The sequence below is a fragment of the Dermacentor variabilis genome, chromosome 3 (genome assembly GCF_050947875.1).
Source record: "Dermacentor variabilis isolate Ectoservices chromosome 3, ASM5094787v1, whole genome shotgun sequence".
In the NCBI taxonomy this organism is placed as follows: Eukaryota; Metazoa; Arthropoda; class Arachnida; order Ixodida; family Ixodidae; genus Dermacentor; species Dermacentor variabilis.
This window is the reverse complement of record NC_134570.1, coordinates 31766195-31787224: the sequence shown is the minus strand read 5'-3', so window position 1 is coordinate 31787224 and position 21030 is coordinate 31766195. Positions and strand designations below refer to the sequence as shown.

General features: G+C 49.5%; 1 protein-coding gene across 3 annotated transcripts in view; it reads right to left on the bottom strand.

Annotated features, from left to right (window-relative positions):
* Tmtc2 (Transmembrane O-mannosyltransferase targeting cadherins 2) overlaps window positions 1–21030 on the bottom strand; it is a 376982-nt gene that overhangs the window by 176315 nt on the left and 179637 nt on the right. For all 3 annotated transcript variants that reach the window (XM_075684664.1, XM_075684663.1, XM_075684665.1), the window contains one exon: window positions 20683–20952. In XM_075684664.1, coding sequence (XP_075540779.1) covers window positions 20683–20924 — 242 coding nt within the window. In that variant the 5' untranslated portion in view covers window positions 20925–20952. The remainder of the gene's footprint in view (window positions 1–20682; window positions 20953–21030) is intronic.

The following is a 21030-nucleotide window of genomic DNA, read 5'->3' as shown; positions in this document are numbered from 1 at the left end:
AAGCCCCCACCCCTGTTTCTTATCCATGCGGGGTTTTTTTCTTGTTTCCTTTTAATCGTCAGACTAGTCTTCGTTTACGACATTGCCAGTGTACTGTCGCCAGGAGCTTTATTTTCTGTCCTCACTCTCTCTCTCTCTCTCTCTCTTTGTGGCGTCGCATATACTTCAAGAAGTTGCCGAGAGCGACTTGGACCACTTCAATGCGCCGTTTGTGTCCTCTTCGCGTTGAAACGAACGGCAGAGACAGATTTCAAAGAAAACTTGGGCGGCAGACTAATCATAATACGGGTACGAATACGACATAAAACGTGCCTACGTTATATTAAAGCGAAGCCTTCTTCGCCTCTTCCTGTGCATATTACGCGCGCGTATGCACGGCCTCATATGACACCCTCCCGTACACCGTGTCTTCGACGGAGAGGCTCCGCACAGCAGGAAGCAAGCGCCCGTGCGTTGAAACGCCAGCACCTGGGAGCACACAACTTATCACAGGTTACCGCAGAAATTCCCAGATCACCCAGATTGATCACCCAGATTACAGAGTGCGTACACTATCACGATGTACGTTACTGTAATAAACACAATAGCATAGCCGCAAGCCTTAGCAAGTGAGTGGAATTTCACAGCCGTAGCAAACTGCACAGCCACGACCAGCGAGCTATTCGGTCGGCGGAACAACTGCTGCGCCTGTCGCCCTCCTCGCCTCCAAAGGAAACCTCGTCCTCGCGTCGCCACCACCGCGGACGACGACGAAGACGTCGCAGTTGCCGCCTCGACGACCGTCAACCGCCGGTGGCAATAGGGAAGACGACCCCCTTCACCCTCTCCCCGTCCTAGCGCGGTCGCTTCTTCTTCGTCGCCAGGTGGAGGATTCTCCGGCAAACAGGTTCTTTATTTATTTGTTTCGCTTCTCGTTCGCCGTCGCCGCTCTCCGACTGGCCTCACAACGCATGGAGTGCGCACGAGCTATTATGCCAGCTTCCGTCGTCTCTCTCTCGGCCGCCGATATAAAAAGGAGTGGATGCGCCAAGGCCGGCCGAAACGGGAGAGGGACGCAAGCGGACTGCTTACTCGCCGCTCTTGCTTATGTTCGACTTTTTTTTTTTAGTTTCCTTTTTTTATTGCGGTCGCTTTTCCAAGATGCAAACGTACGGAGGAACCGTCGAACACAAGGAGAGTGGGGGCTGCGGCATGCAGCGAGTGCGCGCGTGGGAGATGGTCAAAGAAGCGCCCTCCAAAGAAAATGAAAAAAAAAAAAACAGAAAAAGAGAATAATGAAAGGATACTACGTCCTCAGTATCGTCTTCCACCCTCGTTTTAGTAATGAGTATTGTGCACATGCCGCATTATACATGGAGCTCTATATATGCAGTATTATAGCACGGTGAACCAAGAGAACGAAAGGGTGCCCAGCATACTTCTGCGGCGCATGGGTGCTTCTGCGACAGAAGAGAGCGAGGGTCGTACGCAAATCCGTTTGAAAAACTTGCTTCTTTGCTTGTTTCTGAAAATTCTGGCATTTCTTGCCGGTCGCTTCATTCCTCGGTGCGCGAGACAATTCCCGTCGTGCGTATGTGACACGTTGAAGGAATGAACAAGATCAACAGAATCCGAGAACATTGTAATTTTCTCAGCAAAGATGATCGAGAGACGTTTGTATCGCCGAGCAGTTAGAAAAAAACAACGACGCCTCTGTCACTTTAAGCTCCACGGATCTTAAGAGGATCTATCTATGACTAAATTCCAGAAAGCCGTTCTCAGAGGACGTTATGTTGGACCCTTAACGTGAGTGTAAATGAAGTATTCAGACCATCGAGGCATTCATATATTTTTTGTATATATACGGGTTTGGGCCCCAGGCCCTGAGTAGACCTTCGCGTTATTGTGCTTCGTCTTTTCTTTCTCTGCTAGTCGTCACCGATCTTGTTCCTCTATCTTTACCTCTTCCCCCTTAACAAGGTATAGCTGACTAGAGGAACGTACGTCCGCCCTTCTTAGCATAAAGCTATTCCTTCGCTTCCACTAGCTTTGGGAAAGAGCAAGCTTGCCAGCTCCACCCCCGCAGGCAAGCATCAGCTGGTAGCGAGGGCCGTCGACGTGGCGAGAGCCCATGTTTTCCTGGAAAGGGGAGGCCAGCTCGGAGACAACTCTTGAGCAATCCCCGAGTAAAAATGTTTATTCTCTCTCTCTCTCTTTCTCTCTCTCTACACACACAAAACGGGCGGCATTTGAGATTCATTGATTACGAAGGAGCAAACCAAACCAAACGCCCTCTGCTACAAAAATACTAAAAGGAGACTGATTTCACAACATGTAGGCTGAGTGCTAAAGATAAGCAGACTGTGTTATGTAGGGACGCTGTGAATGCGTGCTCTGGTTTAGTGCCATCAAAAAGCGATCTGCGCCACCAACATGTTTATGAAGTGTATTCGCGGGATATTCGCATAACGTCATTCGAAATTTCGCTCGCCGTTACACGTTTGTTCTATAACTCGGTGTCGCTGCTGTGCGAGCAGGTCCGTATAATCGACGGCTATGAAAAAAATTAGTTATGAATAATCTCCAAACCATGGTGTCTGCATATTATATATATATATATATATATATATATATATATATATATATATATATATATATATATATATATATATTGCAAGACCAGCTCTGAGCCATCCAGCAAGCCGAATATGCCGAACGAGTCCAAGGACTTCGACCTGCCACCTGAGGCCACCACAACAAAGACTGCCGGACCATTCCTTTTAATAAAGTTTATTCTCTTTTTTAAGAAATCAGGTTTGCGCCTAAACAGAAGCAAATGAAAATTATGAAATATTTGCTGTCCCTACCACAATCGTAAACAAGCTCCGAAAGTAGGGCATCTTGCGATAAAATCGTAAAAGTTGGCAGGGACGCCTCTTGTATATAACTGGTGACCCTCGCGACTAGGTCTATTGCACCTCCTGGGAGGTTCGATCAAGCAACACTCGATCTGCTTTTACATAGGTCCATTATACAACTTTGCTTTAACCAGGATATAGCACGCGTGGATCGGATGCTAAGCGATGACTCTTTATTTAATTCTTATTATTGAAATGACTAGGAGGGCATGTAGACGGCTTAAAACGGTCACAACGGCTACTTTTTTTTTCATGTAGAATTAAGGGAGGAGGAAGAGGACAGAAAGAGAGAAGGCAGGGATGTTAACCAGAAATGCGTCTAGTTGGCTACCCTACACTGGGGGATGGGAAAGAGGCAATAGAAATATGAGATAAAGGCTCCAATACAACGCACCACGCAAGCGTAAGTGAAATATGCGTCTTCGTAACATCGGCGCACCAGTTTGTTCCCGAATAATTCATCCTTTGAGACACTTTAATTGTATAATAGCTTCACCGAGAACAGAACAATGCAATTCTTCAGACAAAGTATACTTAGAGGAGAGGGAGACAGACAAAGCACGGTATGAAAACAGCAGCAGTCAGTACAACTTGAGACTTCGTGCTGTAGGACAAGAAAAAAAAAAGAAAATGAGAAAGTGCGTATATTGACTGAAACTGTCAACGCTAGTCAAATCTGAGCAAATGAAACGAAGGAATAACACAAAAATATAAAAGAAAGAAATTATTCTCTATATTTGTGCTGTATCCGTCGTGTCTATTCCCCAACAATACTGCTGCAAATAAATATGCTAATCTGAAGCCATACTTTTGCGCTGCTAAAGCCGTGCGCTTTGGAAGAAGCCGTCGCTTGTTGGGAACAAATGAACCGAGCTTCCAGGGAGCGTGTGTGTCCAAAAAAGAAAGAAATGTTATTTGGTATATATACCGGTGTTACGACAAGGACTTTTCCCCCTCTTCTAACCTTCCCCCCTTAAACCTGTCTTCCCTGCAGAGCGGTGTCATGTAGAAAGCCTTAAACTGTTTTACACCACTGTTAACTCTGAGCATTGTTCACCTTTGGAATATGTCAAATTTTGTAAAGGTTCCAATACCAGGAATTTTTCACCCTCAAAATATAACACATCTCTCTAAACGCCAGGACTGACAATATAGTTTTTTTGCCCGATCCATCGATATGAGAAACAAACTTACCTTAAACATTCGAAATCTGCCATTTCATAAATTCGTTAAGGCAGTCAGCTGTTGCATACCTTGCGATTCCTAGGACTATGTATTGTGTACTATGTATATATGCATATATGTATGTATTGCGACGCTTTCTTTTACCTATTCCTTGCACTTGTGCTTTTCTGTGTGCGTGGCACATTTTGCATTTCGTATCCCACTCCTACGATAACCCTTTTAGGGTTGCAGTATATGTAAATAAATAAATAAGTAAATAAAACCTCGCGGCATATATCTTTCAAACAAAAGCTTCATCTTACAAAGTGCCGGTTGGTCGTGCCTAAAATTGGAACGCCCCTAGGCAGCGTTGCGTCTCGCCAAAACGTCGTCCTGGCGGAAAATTGCGCGCTAAACGGGAGCACTTCCGAGAAGGGGGAGAACACAGCGAGGGCGCCGTGCCGATATTCGAGGCACGAAATTGCCCCCGAACCGCTAACATGATTAGTAATTCATTGTTTTCGGCAGGCACGACTATAAGCGCCTTAACTGCACTAACGAATGACGAGCATTGAATAAACTGTACACACGAAGCGGCGATCGAGTAAATGCATTCCGTTTTATAGCTTCCGGTATTTCCGGGGCACGCTTCCATCTAGGCCAACGCCTCCAGCTTTCGTATCGCGGTCTTTTGCGTTTGTCGGTGTTTTTTTTTTTTTTCTCTGTCTCGCCGAGGGCTCGCGTGACTCTTACATCCCACGCAGCGGCGAGCGAAGCACGAGCTAGCGGACACTCGCGTAACAGCAGCCGTGACGAAGCGGGCAAACATTCCGACGCACGGCAGAGGATACCAGATGGACCCAACTATGCGAAAGAATGACCTCCGAACGGGAGTCCCTCTCGAAAGGAACGTAGGAAGGAGAAGACATCCACACTTCTGCCTCCGATTTAGCAGTCAGCGGCGCTTGGAAGGACACGGGCTCAGCGGGGTCCTGACCAGCTCGGCTCCACCGCGTCGTCAGCGTCGTCGTCCTCACGGCAGGACCCCGTCGCGCTAACAAGCGCTTCGCTGCGCGCGTTTCCCGCGCTCGGCGCTGACACCGGGACACGTCGCTGCGCGGTTCCTGGCGCGACGACGACGACCCACGCACGCTCGATCGCGAGGCTGCCGCGCGGCGGTGACGACCCGTAGTGGGGAATTCGCGTGAGCGACGGACGGCATTGCATGCATGCAACGCGCGCGCCGAGCACATGACCGCAGCAGAGCGGCGACCAGACAGACAAGGCGAGAGCTGCTTCTTTTGTTGCGTTCGAATGCGCGCTCCGCGGCGGCGTCGAACGTGCTATGGAGAATGGGCCCCGCGTAATTAGAACAACGCGTGACTCGCTCCGAGGCGACGCCGTGGGCCCCCCCTTTGGAGGACGACCGCCGGCCGCGGTGCGCCGCAGATGTGAGTGTGCGTGTGCCGACCCTAAAAGCCGCTGACGACGCCGTGCCCCATAAGTGTGCGTGTGTGTGTATGATCGGGGACTAGTATTTATTTTCTCTCTTTTTCATGCGAAGGGTCCACGGGCTGACTGCAAGAGAATAAAAGACGCTGGGCTGTTGCGTACGGCTGTTGCATTTAGTCCCGGTGTTGCGATACACACATTCGGGGGGGACGAGGACTCCAGAGACCGTGGGGAGGGGGGGGGGGGGAGCAGGCGGGCGCCGGCAACAGCAGGAAATGCGCACTCCACGGTCAGAAAGACGGAAGGAAGGTGTCACGCGAACCCGCACCCAACAAAAGGGCCCCGATCTCCCTTTTCTCCGCAACAACAAACAACGCGAAGTGAAAAACAAAAACAAAAAAGTGAACCACTGCAGACGGGCCTTCTGTACAGCGACTTTCAAAAGCTGCCGCGTTTCCGGCTTTTCTATTCTTTCTTTCTTCTTTCCCTGCGGGTCAGGCACGGCGCTGCTCGACGCCAGCGGAATTTGTATACAACGCACAGATGACAGAAAATCGCGTCAGTCGTTGAACGAGGCCCTTAACAACCAATGCTTTAGCGTTTTACAGTCGAAAGTGCGACAGCCTGCACTCGCGCTTTTGCGCTTTCATTCTGTCACCGACATTCTGCGGTTTTCTGATTCTCCTTGTGTACTGAAGTCCTCGTACTTCTTTTGTTCTATTTAAAATCTAGCTCGTGGGATAAACGCAGTTCTAGTCTGCTTTTGCTTGGCTGCCAACACTGTATGATTGTATAAAACTCATTTCTGTATTACACGTGAATGTAGATGTGGCAGAGACAAACGACGTTGTGTCCTTTGTCTCCTTTCATCTCTCTCTCTTTTTCCAATAAGGAGCGTACTCCTTCGTCCCTTAGCTTTCTGTGGTTCATCAAAAGACAGTCTCGCTGTTCAGGTTTCAGCACCGATATGGGAACCATTTGAAACATCATATCCCTGCTTGCATAGAGAACAACGCTTCGCCACCAAAACCTATACAGATCACCGTCGTCCGCTCCGAAAACAATACGTTCTAAAGACCTACACATCTTATAAGCTTCAATCACCTACACACTGTGAATGTTAGAACAGCGACCAGAGCCCCATGCTTAAGAGAGAGAGAAAATTTTGATAACAAGAAATCGAAGTGAGATAACCTATACAATTTGTACACACACACACACACACACACACACACACACACACACACACACACACACACACACACACACACACACACACACACACACACACACATATTATATATATATATATATATATATATATATATATATATATATATATATATATATATATATATATTCCTCAAGACGACATCAATCAACTACAATACTTTTGATACGCGAGACCTACCACAATAATACAACTGCTTCCTGTAATATGCAATTATTACAGGAAGCAGTTGTTGCGGTGATACAATACAAATGTGCGTTCCGACAGACCGGCGCAGGAACACCATCCAATGTGGTTGGTATAGCGATCAAGGCGACAGCCAAAGCACAAATAAATTGAGAATCGCGCCTGCGTGAGCGAAGCTTTTTGTACCTTTGCGGCAGTTATTTCTCTCTCTAGCCGCCGAGAAACTGTGCTTTTGGCGTTAGTTACGCCCCCTTCTACGCAAGAACCGAAACCCCCCTTACACGCTCTCGTACGCAGCCACGCGTACATATACACAAAAGCCAAATTCCGATACCTATAAACAACAACCGATACCGCAATCAATCGATCAATCAACCAATCAGTCAACTCGTCGCGATGGTTCTGTGCCTATGGCGTTCTGCTGCTGAGTATGAGGTCGACAGTTGGACCCCCGGATACTGCGGCCGCGTTTCATAGGGGGAGAAACGCAAACACGCTCGTATACTCAGATTTAGCTACGCGGTAATGAATTCCAGGTGATCAGAATTAATTCGGAGTCCTCCGCTACGGCGTGCCTGATAACCCGCTATCCACTTACGGGAGGTTACACACAGATTATTTTTTTTATTTGGTCAATAAATCAATCAATTAATCAACCAGAAAATACACACTCAGGAAAGAGAACCCAGATGGCTTCCTCGATTTGGCTAGAAGACCAAACGCCAACTCATTTGGTTAGAAGAGGAAGGGCATGCAACCCGAAACAAACGTTCCTTTTTTTTCATGCAATACCCTTGTCTTCCGTTGAGCTGTTAAAATATGCATGTGTTGAAGCAACCCCCCCCCTCCCCCCTACCTCCGTTGTCTGGTATGCGACGCCGCCCTTCGCGAGGGAAACCCAATTATTTTTCGCCGTGCTGGGGCGCTTTGCATAGGGCACGAGCCAAAGATGGCGCAGGAGAGGCCTTTCATTACGCCGTTCGTTTAGCCGTGGCGCAACACACCGAGCGAGTCGAGCGCTCGGTCCGGGAGACAATAAGCTCTCGTTTAGCTAGCGCGCATTTGTCTAACGAATTTTCGCAACATTTGAGGTGTGCTTTCTTTTCCCGTCTTTCTTTTTCGGACTTAATCGTGCTAATCAAGAGCGACGGATGGGCTGCAGGGGAAAGCGCGTCGGCTTTCGCTCATCCCGTGATTAACCGGCATGAAATGAGTGGCATTGCACACGAGATAGTCAGAAGTATTAAAAAACAAACAGCGTTGTGGCAGGGGGCCTCCGTGTTCTTAATAAGAGAGCAAAAAAAGAAAAGGAAAAACTGGGGCGTGACCGAGCTGCAGAATCGTCGAGGCAGGTTACATAGCGCAATAAATTCTAGCGTACATCTTACTACAAGACTTTTTGGAACACGACATCAGCGAAAGAGATTCTATGGAGCAGTGAAGAGAGAGAGAAAACGAAAAGGTAACGGTAGGGAGGGTAACCAAGGACGTGCCCGGTTGGCTACATTATACTTGGGGAGGGGAAAGGGGAAGTATAGATAAGAAGGGGAGGGAAGAAAAATAATAAATAGTCAGTGATTCACAGAGTCAGTCGCAGAGGAATGCCCACTGTTACGACTGCTCGTAGTCCAGCAACCTTCGAGAAAGCTTTTGTGGGCCCTTTCGCATGCAAGAATGCATAGGTTATGGTCCAAGGGCCTTTTCCTCCGAGATCACTCTATTATCTAACAAGCTGAGAGAGAGAAAGAACAAATGATAAATGAAAGGCAGGGAGGTTAACCAGGACTGAGCCCGGTTGGCTACCCTACACTGGGGAAAGGGAAAAGCGGGAGGTAAAGATTAAAAGAAGAGAAAATCCACTGGGCACATCGATCGGTCACTCATTCCGGATCACGGACGTTGACTCAATCCGGTAGCTTTCAAATATCGCAGCAGCGCTGTTGTGGCATTTTGTAGCTGCGATATGCGAGGCCATGGTCCGAAGATGTTGTTCAAGGTGAACGATTTTCTATCTAACTGATTTAGAGCTGTGCAGAGGTAACGTCTTTCATTTTCAAAAGATGGGCAGTAGCACAGTAGATGTTCTATAGTTTCCTCGACACCGCAGACATTGCACTCGGCGCTACCAGCCATTCCAATCAAACACGTATATGCATTGGTGAATGCGACGCCCAAGCGCAAGCGGCACAGCATTGTTTCCTCATTTCCCGGAAGGCCAGGTAAATCCAACAGGCTGAGTTTAGCTTGTAGAGCACGTCGTTGAGCTTTAACGGATGGGAAATGACACCGAAGGCGCTGTAGAGTCTCATCGCACCTGCACGAATTGCACGTCGCACTGTTGGTCATTAGTAATAGGCATTTGTAAATGCGACGCCCACCCACACGCGACAGAGTAAAGTTGTTTCGCGGTGGAAGAGTCCAGGTGGCAGGAGAAGTTGCAAGTTAGGGCCGAGAGAGTGCAAGCGCGAGTTGGTGAAACCCGGTGTGAGTTCCAAGTGCGATGTGGCGAGCAAGTGATCGAAGTTGCCGCTCAGCATCCGTTCTCGAGCAGCGAAGCGTGCGACGGGCGCCATTGACGTTCCGCGTGCATTTGCCACCGCTTCGCTGACACGAATATACGCGGCATCGCTGCTCACTCACTCCACGCCGGTCACTTCGCGTAGAGCTCGGCCTCAATGCTTACGTAAGCGGCACGCCTTTGGCAAATACTGAGCGTACTCAAGTTTATCACGAGGCAGAACGAGCAAAGGCCATACACGGCAGTGGCCACGATCGGCGTCAACGAACTCGAGTATGTACCGCTGACTGTCCTCATCGTCGCCTTTCAGCTTCTTTAATTGGCAATCAGACCGTCTGTCTTGCATAGCTTCGCCGCGACAACGACCCCATATACTGTTTCGTTATAGCTGACGACTGCATGGACACAAACGACTGGCCTTAACGCACCGTTTCTAATCGAACGCTTCTTCATCAGCGCGTTCCCTATCGCCAGACCTATTGCGACATCTTGCACTTACACTATCCCCTTCAGGCGTTTCGCGCCCAATCGTACGCGCCAAGATAGTGTAGCGAAAGCAAAAGCGCTGATGAAAATATTGATATGTTACAACGCGTCCCATAAATCTTGACGTACGTCTGATTAGACCCGCGCTGCTATTTTGAACACTCTGTATAAAGTCTGCTGGTGAAACAAGTTGGAAGTATATGGAAGGCTGCGTATATGCTCTGACGTGTCCGCCCATCATCGTGTAGCGAGTGGGTTCGCTTCCTTCATTATTTTACGCAATGTTTTGCATCAGGCATTTTCTTCAAGTGGCGGTAAAAGGAGCTTTTCAAGTACGCCAGCAATGAAATGTAGTTGAAGTTCTCGTATCTAAAGTTCCTGGTAAGGAGTTCTTGCACGGAGTCCACATCCTCTCGCGCCTTCTTGAAGATATCGCACGCTCATTTCCGCTGCGCGCGCGTTCCTAGTGAGAATTGTACGCGCTTTACTTGTTGAGCACTGTTGTTTAAAAAAGGGGTGGCTTAAGAGCTAAAGGTCAATAAGAAAAAAAAAAAGTAGCGAATGTCTGCGAATGATGAGGCGTGAGAAAGAGACGTAGTCAGCGGTACGAGTTTATTGCCTGTCGCCCCAAGGCGTTCATAGCGAGCTGCGTACAGACAGCTCTCCACCATTCTAGTTTTGCCTAATTGAAGCTGACAGGCTAAAAGCTACATGCGTTGACGCACGTATTAGATCGAGAGAGACATCTTGTAACGGGGAAATCGAGTTGAATAAGCAAGTGAATTCTCGCTGCCTTAACGATTGAGGGAAAGAGATATAGTGACAGACAAAAAACAAATAAGCAAATGAGAACAAATAAGCATCAGAGATGGAAGACGAGCGGCCCTCACGGATAGCGAAGCGTCGTTTGTCAAGGCTGCCGACAGGAGGGTTGGGAAATCAGCGCGTCTCAGCACCGCGCATGTCGGCGTCAGTATAGCTTGGTTACGCGTATACAACAGGCGAGGGATCACTTTGTTTTCATTACCCGCCACGCGAGACTCGTTATTTGAGTGGACACCTACAGCAACTTGTTAGGCTCGCGTGTACGCAATTTCACCGTGTACGCAATTATGAGTCCAATCGCTTGAACTTCACGAAGCGACAGTAAAGCGTTAGCACTGGCCGTTGCCGCTTAGAACGCAAGCTGGAAAGTTAGCGGGCGGAAACATAAAAAGAAAGACCGATAAAGAAGGAAAACAAAACGCAGCCAGCTCTCTCCGCGATTTCTTTTGAGTGGTGAAACGCGGCCGACGCTACCGGCAGCCTTGAGATGTCTGCACTTGAGCCGCCAATTACTCACCGCGGGTTTGTCTTTTAAGGACAGCTTGTTTTTCTAGTTGGAACTTCAGACGAGTAGAGTAGCTGTCGCTAGTGGACAGCGCCGAACACGATGCAATGGCCTCGTCAGCGCGTCAACCTTTATTTCCATCCAGAGGAATTCGGCCATCACGCATGCACTGGGCACGTTACACTGACACTGTTTTAATGCGACAACCCGTAATCGAACATCGAAAGGAAGGGCAAGCAATCTTTCCGCACATTTCTTTCCCGCTCTGCCCCGAGCTCATGCGACCATGAAACTCACCAGCACTTTTTTTCCTTCAGCAACACGGAAAAGCAACCACTGCTGTGACAGTTACAAGAACACCAATAGCAGAAAGAAGAAAAAAAAAAGAGAGAAAGCCGTATAACAAACCGCCTGTGTGTGCTAGGAAACAGATATAAATAAAGTGACAAAGGCAGGAACAAGATAGAAGGTCTGGCTGAAAGCGTCACTACTCGAGAGACACGAAAGCCGCACGTTATGAACAGAAAGATTGGCTGAAAGAGGCGCGAAGGACAAAGGGAAAAATAAAGACAAGGCGAGATAACAAAACAATGCGAAACAAAGCGAGAACAGTTACGCACAGCACTGCTTCCACCAACAAAAATCACACAAGCATTCGCCATAGCGAAGATTGCATGGGAGAAGGAGAGAGAGAGAGAGGGGAGAATGGAAGACGGAAAGGCAGGGAGGTTAACCAGACTGAGTCCAGTTTGCTACCCTACACGTGGAGAAGGATTGTGCGTCGCTCGAATGTTGCGTCGCACGGTTAACAACTGAACGCAGCTAAGAGAATGAACAGGAACCCAGAATGAACAGGAACCCAGAATGAACAGGAACACAGAATGAACAGGAACACAGAATGAACAGGAACCCACAGCCGGCCGCGAACACTATATATACGTGCGAGCCGGTCAGCCTCTGCACACCCGGAATTTGGGTCGCAGGATTCGGATCGCAATGGCGAATATCGATGGTCGATCTGAAGAAGGTACTTCAATCCTCGAGAGAGGGCTTGGACGGTGCTTGTATTCCACAAATGCTAATCTCTGCTTCGCGCTGTGCCACAGCGGAAGATGTCAAGCACGGGCGTCCGAACACGACGCACCCTAGTATCTCCGTGTGCACCCGCTGTGGCTGCTTAGTGGCTATGGTGTTGGGCAGCTAAGCACGAGCTCGCGGGATCGAATCCCGGCCACGGCGGCCGCATTTCGACCGGGGCGAAATGCGAAAAAACCCGTGTACTTAAATTTATGATCTTGGATTGTAGCGCAAAGTGACACGGACAGAGACTAGAAGCAGAGAGGACGAGCGCTAACTCTCAACTAGTCTCTGTCCGTGTCACTTCGCGCTACAATCCAAGATCATGTCACCGCACCAACTCGCCCAACTTTCTATCCTTTTGCATTACTTAGATTTAGGCGCACGTTAAAGAACCCCAGGTGGTCGAAATTTCCGGAGTCCCCTACTACGGCGTGCCTCATAATCAGAAAGTGGTTTTGGCACGTAAAACCACATAATTTTTTTTTTAATCTCCGTGTGAATCTGCGGCCCGAAGGTGCAGGGAATCGTGTCGTTGTGACGCGACAAGTGGAAAACGCGGGACGGCTCTGAACCTAAAAAATGGAAAGCAAATATTCCTCCAAAGGGGGAAAAAAAAGAAGAAAGCTTGCTTAAATGGCATATCATATCGACCGCAAATAAAGACGGGGACAGCGAAATAGTACACAAAAATCACACGGGCGGTTAATTTCATTCGGTTTATTTATGGCAACCCGTAGCAATGTATAGGCAATCAGTGCATGCGCAGAACGCAGCAGCAAGAACACTCATCAGCCTAGCGGGGCCCCAACCAGTTATAAAAAAAATCTAGCTCCGACTGAGACAACCTAGTGGAAGTATCACTAACACAGTCATGGCCTTTCTTTTTTATGTGATAAGCCTCCATAAGTTCGCGTGCAATCTGGTCCTGACTTCTCCTGACTGCACGCGAACTGATGGAGACATATCATATAAAAAAGAAAGGCCAAGATTATTAGTGACACTTCCATTAGGTTGTTTCAATCGGAAATATATATATATATATATATATATATATATATATATATATATATATATATATATATATATATATATATATATATATATATATATATGTTGAGTGGTTGCCCCGCTAGGATGATGAGTGTTTTTGTTGCTACGTTCTGCGCAAGTTCTATTTGCCTATATATTGCCACGGGTTGCCGTGGATAAATCAGTTGGAAGTTACCGCCCGTGTCGTTTTTGTGCTCTCTTCCGCTGTCCCGGTCTTTATTTGCGGTCAATGTGACATGCAGTAAACACCAACTAGGCCCAACTGAAGTTATTCCGTTGCCTTAGCTTATATTGTATTAGTTCTAGTACACGGCCAAATCATTTACATCCCTAAAGAGCGAGAAAGGGTGCAAATTACATTGCAGTGTATACAGCACACTTCCGATCGAACGGTGGAGTTCGTCTCGAAGTGTGTCGCTTTCAGGAACGTTGAAACGCATCATTTGAGCTTTGTTCACATATGCCTTCTCGAGAACGCATACTCCATACGCACCCATAGCGGAAGGCGCGAATGCCGCAAGGAACAAACCGTGCCACCGTCTCCTCCGCAGGTAGCGAGTCGATCAGGCAGAGAGAGAGGGAGAGAGAGAAATAGGGGGAATGCAACGCAGTCCGAAGAGAACCGAGAGACGCTCCGCGCAGGCCGAACGAACAATCGGCGGAGCGCGGGAAACAGTGAGGCTGCCTTGCCCCGCGCGAGAAGTGGTTCTCAAGCGTCGTACGTCAATCACGCCGCTTCTCCGCGCGAGACACCGTGCGCGCGCTCGCGTATCCACGCCGCGAGGGGGTGTGTGCGTGCGTGCAAGACGGGGGCCCCGGCGGATGGAAGGCAGAAGAAACAAAATGAAAGGGAAGAGAGCTCGGCCGCGTCTCAGACCGGCTAATTACGGGGTCGCCGCGGCGTCAGAATCGAGCCGTGTTTTCACACTGTCCTGCCCCGCGAAAGCGGGGAATGCTATCCGAACAGGGTTCGCGAGTATCGCATGCGTGTAGTGCAGGGCCGGCTCGGACAACGCCGCGCGAAAGGTGTTGCGCGAAGCGGAAGCGGCGAAGAGAAAAAAGACGCGAGCGAAGCGAAACGAAGGAAGGGTAAAATACACACGCGCGCACTCGGGAACGCTCATTTAGTTTCTCCCTGGGCGAGACCGCTGGCGGGAACGGTCGCGTACCGCCCGACGGCTGCGCACTGCGTAGCTAGCCGGAGCACAGGCGTTTGCAGACTGTTGTGACAGGCGGAAATCTTGCCAGTGTCAGGATGGCAGTCCCCTTTGTTTTGTTTGCTCTCGCTTGCCCACGGCGGTGTTTCACGGGGCCTGCCGGGTAATAGCTACCGGAATGCGAGGTTTGACGGCGCCGGGCAGAACACCGCTCAACAATCGTACTGACGGGAACGGGAGTACTTCCCGCCAGTCGCTGGCAAAAAAGAAAAAAGAAAAGAGGTAAAAAGGCTGGCTTTACGCTGCAAGGCTCTACTTGGCTTTCCGCAAGAATCTCCGACCTTAAAGACGTCGTCAAACCTAGCGTCATTTCGACGAAATGAGTCGAAGCAGCTCGCTGCGTCTGCGAAAGACGTGAACTCGAGAAGCCGAAATGCATGTATATATTTTACTCCGACTGAACACAGCATTGGTGGACAGTGCGTGAACAGCGTAAGCCTCAGTCTGGAGGCCCCAGGCTGCACGAAATCTCACTTGTTCGTCTGCTGCTACTCACTTAAAGCCTCGATATTCTAGTGAATCATTCCCTTGCATAATGCAACGTAGACAGCTGCAGGCGAAAACGCGTGGCCACCTACGCAACCACAGTTTTGTAAACGCTTGACGCTGGCTTAAAAGCTAGCCGGAATAGTTAACGCACGCCGACCGTAAACACAAAATACAATTCGCGAACGAAAACCGAACGAGGCCCCGGGGGCTCTACAAGACATCACCGGTAGTCGAGACAAGGCGTCCGTATAAACGGCTGAAATGTCTCGAAGGGCGAGAGGCGGAGGGGTGATGCTCCCCGCAAGGGGCTGCCCAGTGCTGCCGCAGTTACTCGCCAGTGGCCCCTGGCCAAATTGCTCCCACACACGGCGACTCCGCGGACAAGCGTCCCGCGTGAAGCTGCACCAGGCAGCGGCGTCACGGCACGTGGACCCAGACGGCCTGCCTGCAGGTAAGAAGCTGCGGCGGCCACGGCCGGCCAAGGAGAAGCAGGCCACGATGTGCGAGAGGCCTACTAGCCACGGCCTGGCGTCGGCATGCCATGCTGCCTTGCCGGCTGCGGGTGTACTACCGCCGCTCGGCTCGCGCCATGCTTCTCGAAGAAGCGCCCTGCGCGCGATCTATACACGCACGCACATAACACGCGCGAGCCGCTTGAGCTGCGCAAGCGACGCGCTCGGCTCTCCGTCATCCTCTTCTTGTTTTCCTTCCACGTGACCCCACCCGACGTCCCCGCGAGAGGAGAAGCTGCATAAGCTCCCGTGTCTCGTCATTCGTCTTCATTCAGCGCTCCTCTGACACCGAGACCCCGCGGCTCTTTCTTTTTTTTCTTCCGGACGAGCGCCGATCTTCTACAAACTCGCAACCCGCCTCCCTGAACCCCCCCTTGAGGATTGGATTCCTACGATACATACACTGCAACGGGTAGCCAAGGTTCTCTAACCTCAACGGATGAACTGCGATACTGCTTCGCTGGACTGCGAACGTCTCGCAGCCGCAGGGCGTCTTTGCCTACTTTCCTTTTCCTCTAGTTGAGCTTAGCACCGGTCGTGGATGACGGGTGTGAGCAAGCTGTCACATGCGAGTACGGCTCTGTGGGGCCCCGAGGCAGCCTTTCTCTTTTCCCTCTCGCTTTCTTCTTCCTTATTGAACTTCCGTCAATACTGAGAGATCGATACCGTCTTGATGCGCTCTTAATACTTGATGACGCTTATCTGATGTTATTCATTTTACCGCGGCTATAGCAAGCGCGAAATACCGGGCAATTGAAGTTTTTGATCAATCATTCTGCTCACTGTTATTCTCACACTGTTCTACAAAACCTGACCCCCCCCCCCCCCCCCGCCACACACACACCCACACATTTACTCCCCGCTTCTTTCACATTTCTTTTCATTGGCAGCGCATACAAAGAAAGGCAACGCGGACATCAATATTATTGACCGTTCAGTTCAACTCCCGTGAGAGCTTTGCCTGGGCATCAATCTAGAAACGTAGCGGCGCTCGCTTGACAAATGGGCTTTGACTGCGTGCCCTAGTCGTCCATTTCCTCCGTTGTCGTGCGTATACAAGACCACGAAACGACCCGACGCGAAAATGAATGGCTTATTTTTGACAAGCAAGCTTTAAACATTGTTTTGCCTGCTGAAATATACACAAATATGCTGCGAATATCTTGTAGCAGCTCGTGGGATAGCGGAGTTATGTCAGTTATTGCATCGCATAACCACAGAGTAATCACAAACGCTGTAGATTTCAATAAATAACACTCACCTCCGCATTTTATGCATATAATGGCAAACGGTAGTTCCGGCCGACATCTAAGCATTTCCTATGTATAACAAACCTCCCTCTCTCTCTCTCTCTCTCTCTGCACAAACATGAAAAGGTCGTCCACTGTTTTGACTTATGCCGAAGTTACGCTATAGTAATAACTAGATTACAAATGTTCTCACTTCGCAGCAACCGCGATTTCGCTATATCCAAGATCTCACTTCGAATTGCTCAATACCCGGCATTGAAAACAGACTCGTTCTAGATTTCGTCAAAGTGCACCCGACGTAAACAAAATAGTGTTCGGCGTCGTAATGCAAAACAACATTTCTCTCTCTCTCTCTCTTTGCGGCCCACTACCGACCTATACAGTGGCTTAACGCGGGGCACCAGCATCGGTGAATCCACTTTTCTACACACGTGGCACACACATAGGGACTAAAAGAAACGAACAAGCAGAAGCACGCAAGCGAGAACGTAGCCACGCGGGATGTAATGACGGAACGAGAAGTGGGGTGATGGTGGCGGAGTGTAGAGGTGCAGATGGGGGGTGGCAACGGACGTACGTCCCCGCTGCCTTTTCCTCGCACCTCGAGGAGACGGTAAACGCTGCCGCGCAGAGGAACATCGCCGTATAGCTGCTGGCGCAATGAGGCTGAGGAGGGGGGGCTTGGGTTGTTACCGCATCCCGGGAGCCGAGCCGATTGCCGGGGGCCCGTTCCAAATGAATCGGTTCGACCCCGGCACGCCAGCAGAGCGTTCGAGCTGTAATCACACACGACAGTCGGCCTCGAGAGAGATCGCAGGGGTACCTACCTAGCTATAGTTCGCTGCGTGCGCCCAGAAGGGGAAGCCCGTAGAAGGAGAGCGAGTGGGGAGGGGGTGCCACTACACACTATGAGGTGAACGCTGCGAAGATTCCAGGAGCGTGTGTGTGCGCAGAAACCTCGATGGTGGCAGCAGCCGCAGCTGGAGAGGGATCGTCTTCCTCTACTACGGTCGCATCATTTATATGCATTAAGAATGCAAACCATTAGGAAAAGGAACGAACTTCGAAAGCGGGAAAGGGTGAAAGAACAGAGGGAGAGAGAGCGGAGAGGTACACACACAAGCACCTGAAGAACATCGTGCGCGTTTGTGCGCTCGCCTCGCCAGCACGGAATCGATATCCGGGCCAACCATACAGGACATTCAATTAGACCCGTGCCCGAGCACAAAATAAGTCTCGCTCCTTGGATGTGGTGCCGGCAGCGCCGAGGACTCTGTACCACGAGCGCGCCGAAGCAGCCAACCGAAGGGACAATTTGTCTCTGCCAGCCTGAGAAGGGCTCTTCTTGGCCAAGCACTTTCCGGGCGTTTTTCTATGGTTCCACTCATTCTTGTATGTGTCTGCTGCTTTCTTATTTCCTTTCTGACTGTATGACCTGTCATGAGAAGCCTCACACTGCGGTCACATCACACAGGTTTACAGTACACATGGTCTTCTCAAAATATTGAAAGGCGTACGTAGTTACTCTTTCTTTCGGCTGGCGGCTTCCGATGTGGAAAGTGCCATCGCATATGACGACAACCCACTATAGAAACTTGTGCTCTCTGGATATCGCGCTCCAATAGATGTAGTCCCCCATAGACGTCATGCCCCGAGAGAATAAGTTTGGACGCGCTCTTTCATTGTAGCCTTTAGAACCGCCCCTCGAAGCGAAGAACTGGAAGGCGGCAGAAGAGAAAGTTAACATTGCACGCATGCATTGTAAGCACGGGCGAACGCGATGCACGTAAATAGGGAGGCTAACCAGGTGAAACTGCCGGTCGAGTAATCTACACGCAGACATCATGGATTAAATGTTAGGCGGGATGAGACAACATATGGGATCCACAAGAACGGCAGTAATCTCATTTCCTTGGTTTCATCGATTTTTATAACAAACAACCGATTACTACAACTACTACGACAGAAGACGGCGTAATCATACAGCCCGATATGCTGCCTTTAGAAACGCAAGTAGCAGTAACGCTCGCGCGGTTTTCTTGACTTCATGATCATCGTAAGGCCATGTTCCCAAGATCTCTCGTCTTGGAAGAGATGTATATCCACTTCCATCCCCAAGGTTTCTGAGTGGTGGCGCTGGCTAACGCTCCCAGTGTTAGCTTTAGTTGTAAAACAAGTATCCAAGAAAGTGGACGTGAAAACGGTGCCGCCAAAGCTCAATTGTTAGAGCATCGCAAGCGTAATGCGAATGCGTGGGATACCCACATGCGGCAAGTTGTTTTTTCATCCACTTTAATTTACATTAATTTTTCATTTCTATAACTTAATTTATCATTTCTCACCCTTTCCCGCTCTCTAAGTACAAGTGATTTACCCTATGTTTTCCTAGGTGCCATCTTTTTTTGGCTTCTTATGATATATATATATATATATATATATATATATATATATATATATAAAACAGTTTCGGACGCACCTCCTTGTGTACAGAAAATGCTACAGCCATATTCTGTGTTAAATATGTGTACTGAGTAGAAGTGCGAGGTTGCCAAAATCGAGCACGGTCATCGCACGATGGAAAACAGTGAGCACCTCTTTCGACTACTACATAAGCTGGTGCTGTCATTAAGTAGATTCACAGTTTACGTTAGCACTGCAATATGTGCGTGTACATATTGTTGCTCCGAAGTGTTTAGGGCGTTCCACAGACTTTCACAAACGGTGTCAAGCTAGATAGTCGTATTTCTTTGCCCGTCATCATCTAGGCAAAGCCAGACTGGCATGTGCCTAACCAGCGTCCCACAGAAGCGGCCTAAAGCGTATAGACATTGTAAATGGGCAAAGCTTCAAAAGAGCCCTGACGCGCAGGTGAAAAGACTTAAGCCACATAAGGGATGGGGGCAAAAATATAGGAGAGCAGGACCTGTGAGAAGAGTTTGCAAACATGAACTGCAAGCAACTGCTAAATGACGAGCAGGGAGGTCAAGTTTTGGTTGAGAAAAATTATTCGTGGGTCAGTCTATAACGGTGCACACAAAGGTATGCAATGAAGAGAGCGATAGTTTGGATAGAGTGGGTTTGGGCAACCAATACGCGGAGCAAAAGCTCTAGAATCTCCAGGCAAAGTGCACGTCGATGTACTTCGCCGAACCAATAAGAAGACAGCGCGCAAATATGTCGAGCGTCGCAGGAACACGCATGCGCAGATGACTGCGAAAGTAAGCGAAACTAGTAAGCCGATCCGCAGCAAGGGAACGTTGTTCACTACGACGAAGATGAAATTGCAGAAGCGCTAACTGGGGAAAAGAATAGAATTGCCGCAGCGGCGAAAAGTTAAAAGGGATCCCAATGCGTCAACAAATCTCTGGCGCTAGCTCCTCAAGTATCCATCATCCGGAGCAGGTATTCGCTGTCTTTCTACGCGGCGCTTTTCGAACTCAGTGACTTTAGCTATAAAATTCTTGCTGATGGAAAGTGTAAACGGTCTGCTGAAGGCTAGTTGGAACAGTTTGTGTTCACAACATCCTCACTCGGCGGAACTATTGGGAAGCGAACTGCACGCGAGTTCGATCGAGAAAATAATGGTGCTTATTCTGTGCCCCGCACACACAGTTACAACAAGAAAGGAAGAAAAGACTCCACACGTCTTTCGTCCCGCAATATCTTTTGCATGAAGCGTCTTCGAACACGGTAGCTGTCACAAGTTTCAGCCGCCCACAAGAGTCTTCAGAAGCGGCGCACTGCCAGAAAAGTGCGGCCAGCATCACCCGGCAAGAAACAAGAGGAAAGCCAGACGTGTACGCCTTTCCACACAACTCACCTGTCATCGTAGGCGAAGTCCGCGTCCAGCGTGTTCCAGTAAAGGAGACAGGCCCATCCGGAGACGAGCGCCACGGCGCCGTAGTAGTCCATGTTGCTCAGTTTGCGACCGTGCCGCGACTGCTGCTCTCGAGCCTGGTGCGCCGCGGCCGCCGCCGCCGGCTGGTGCTGGTGCCCTCCGCCAGGTGGCACCGCCTCCCTCCGCGCATGCGCACGCAGCACGCCACCGCTGCGGCCCGTCATGGATCGGCCAATGGGCGCCCCCCTCGGGCTGCGTACGAAAGACGAAAGAAGACGCCGGGCATGAGTGCGCGCGCACTTTCTGGCGATATTTTCGCACGTTTTGCTC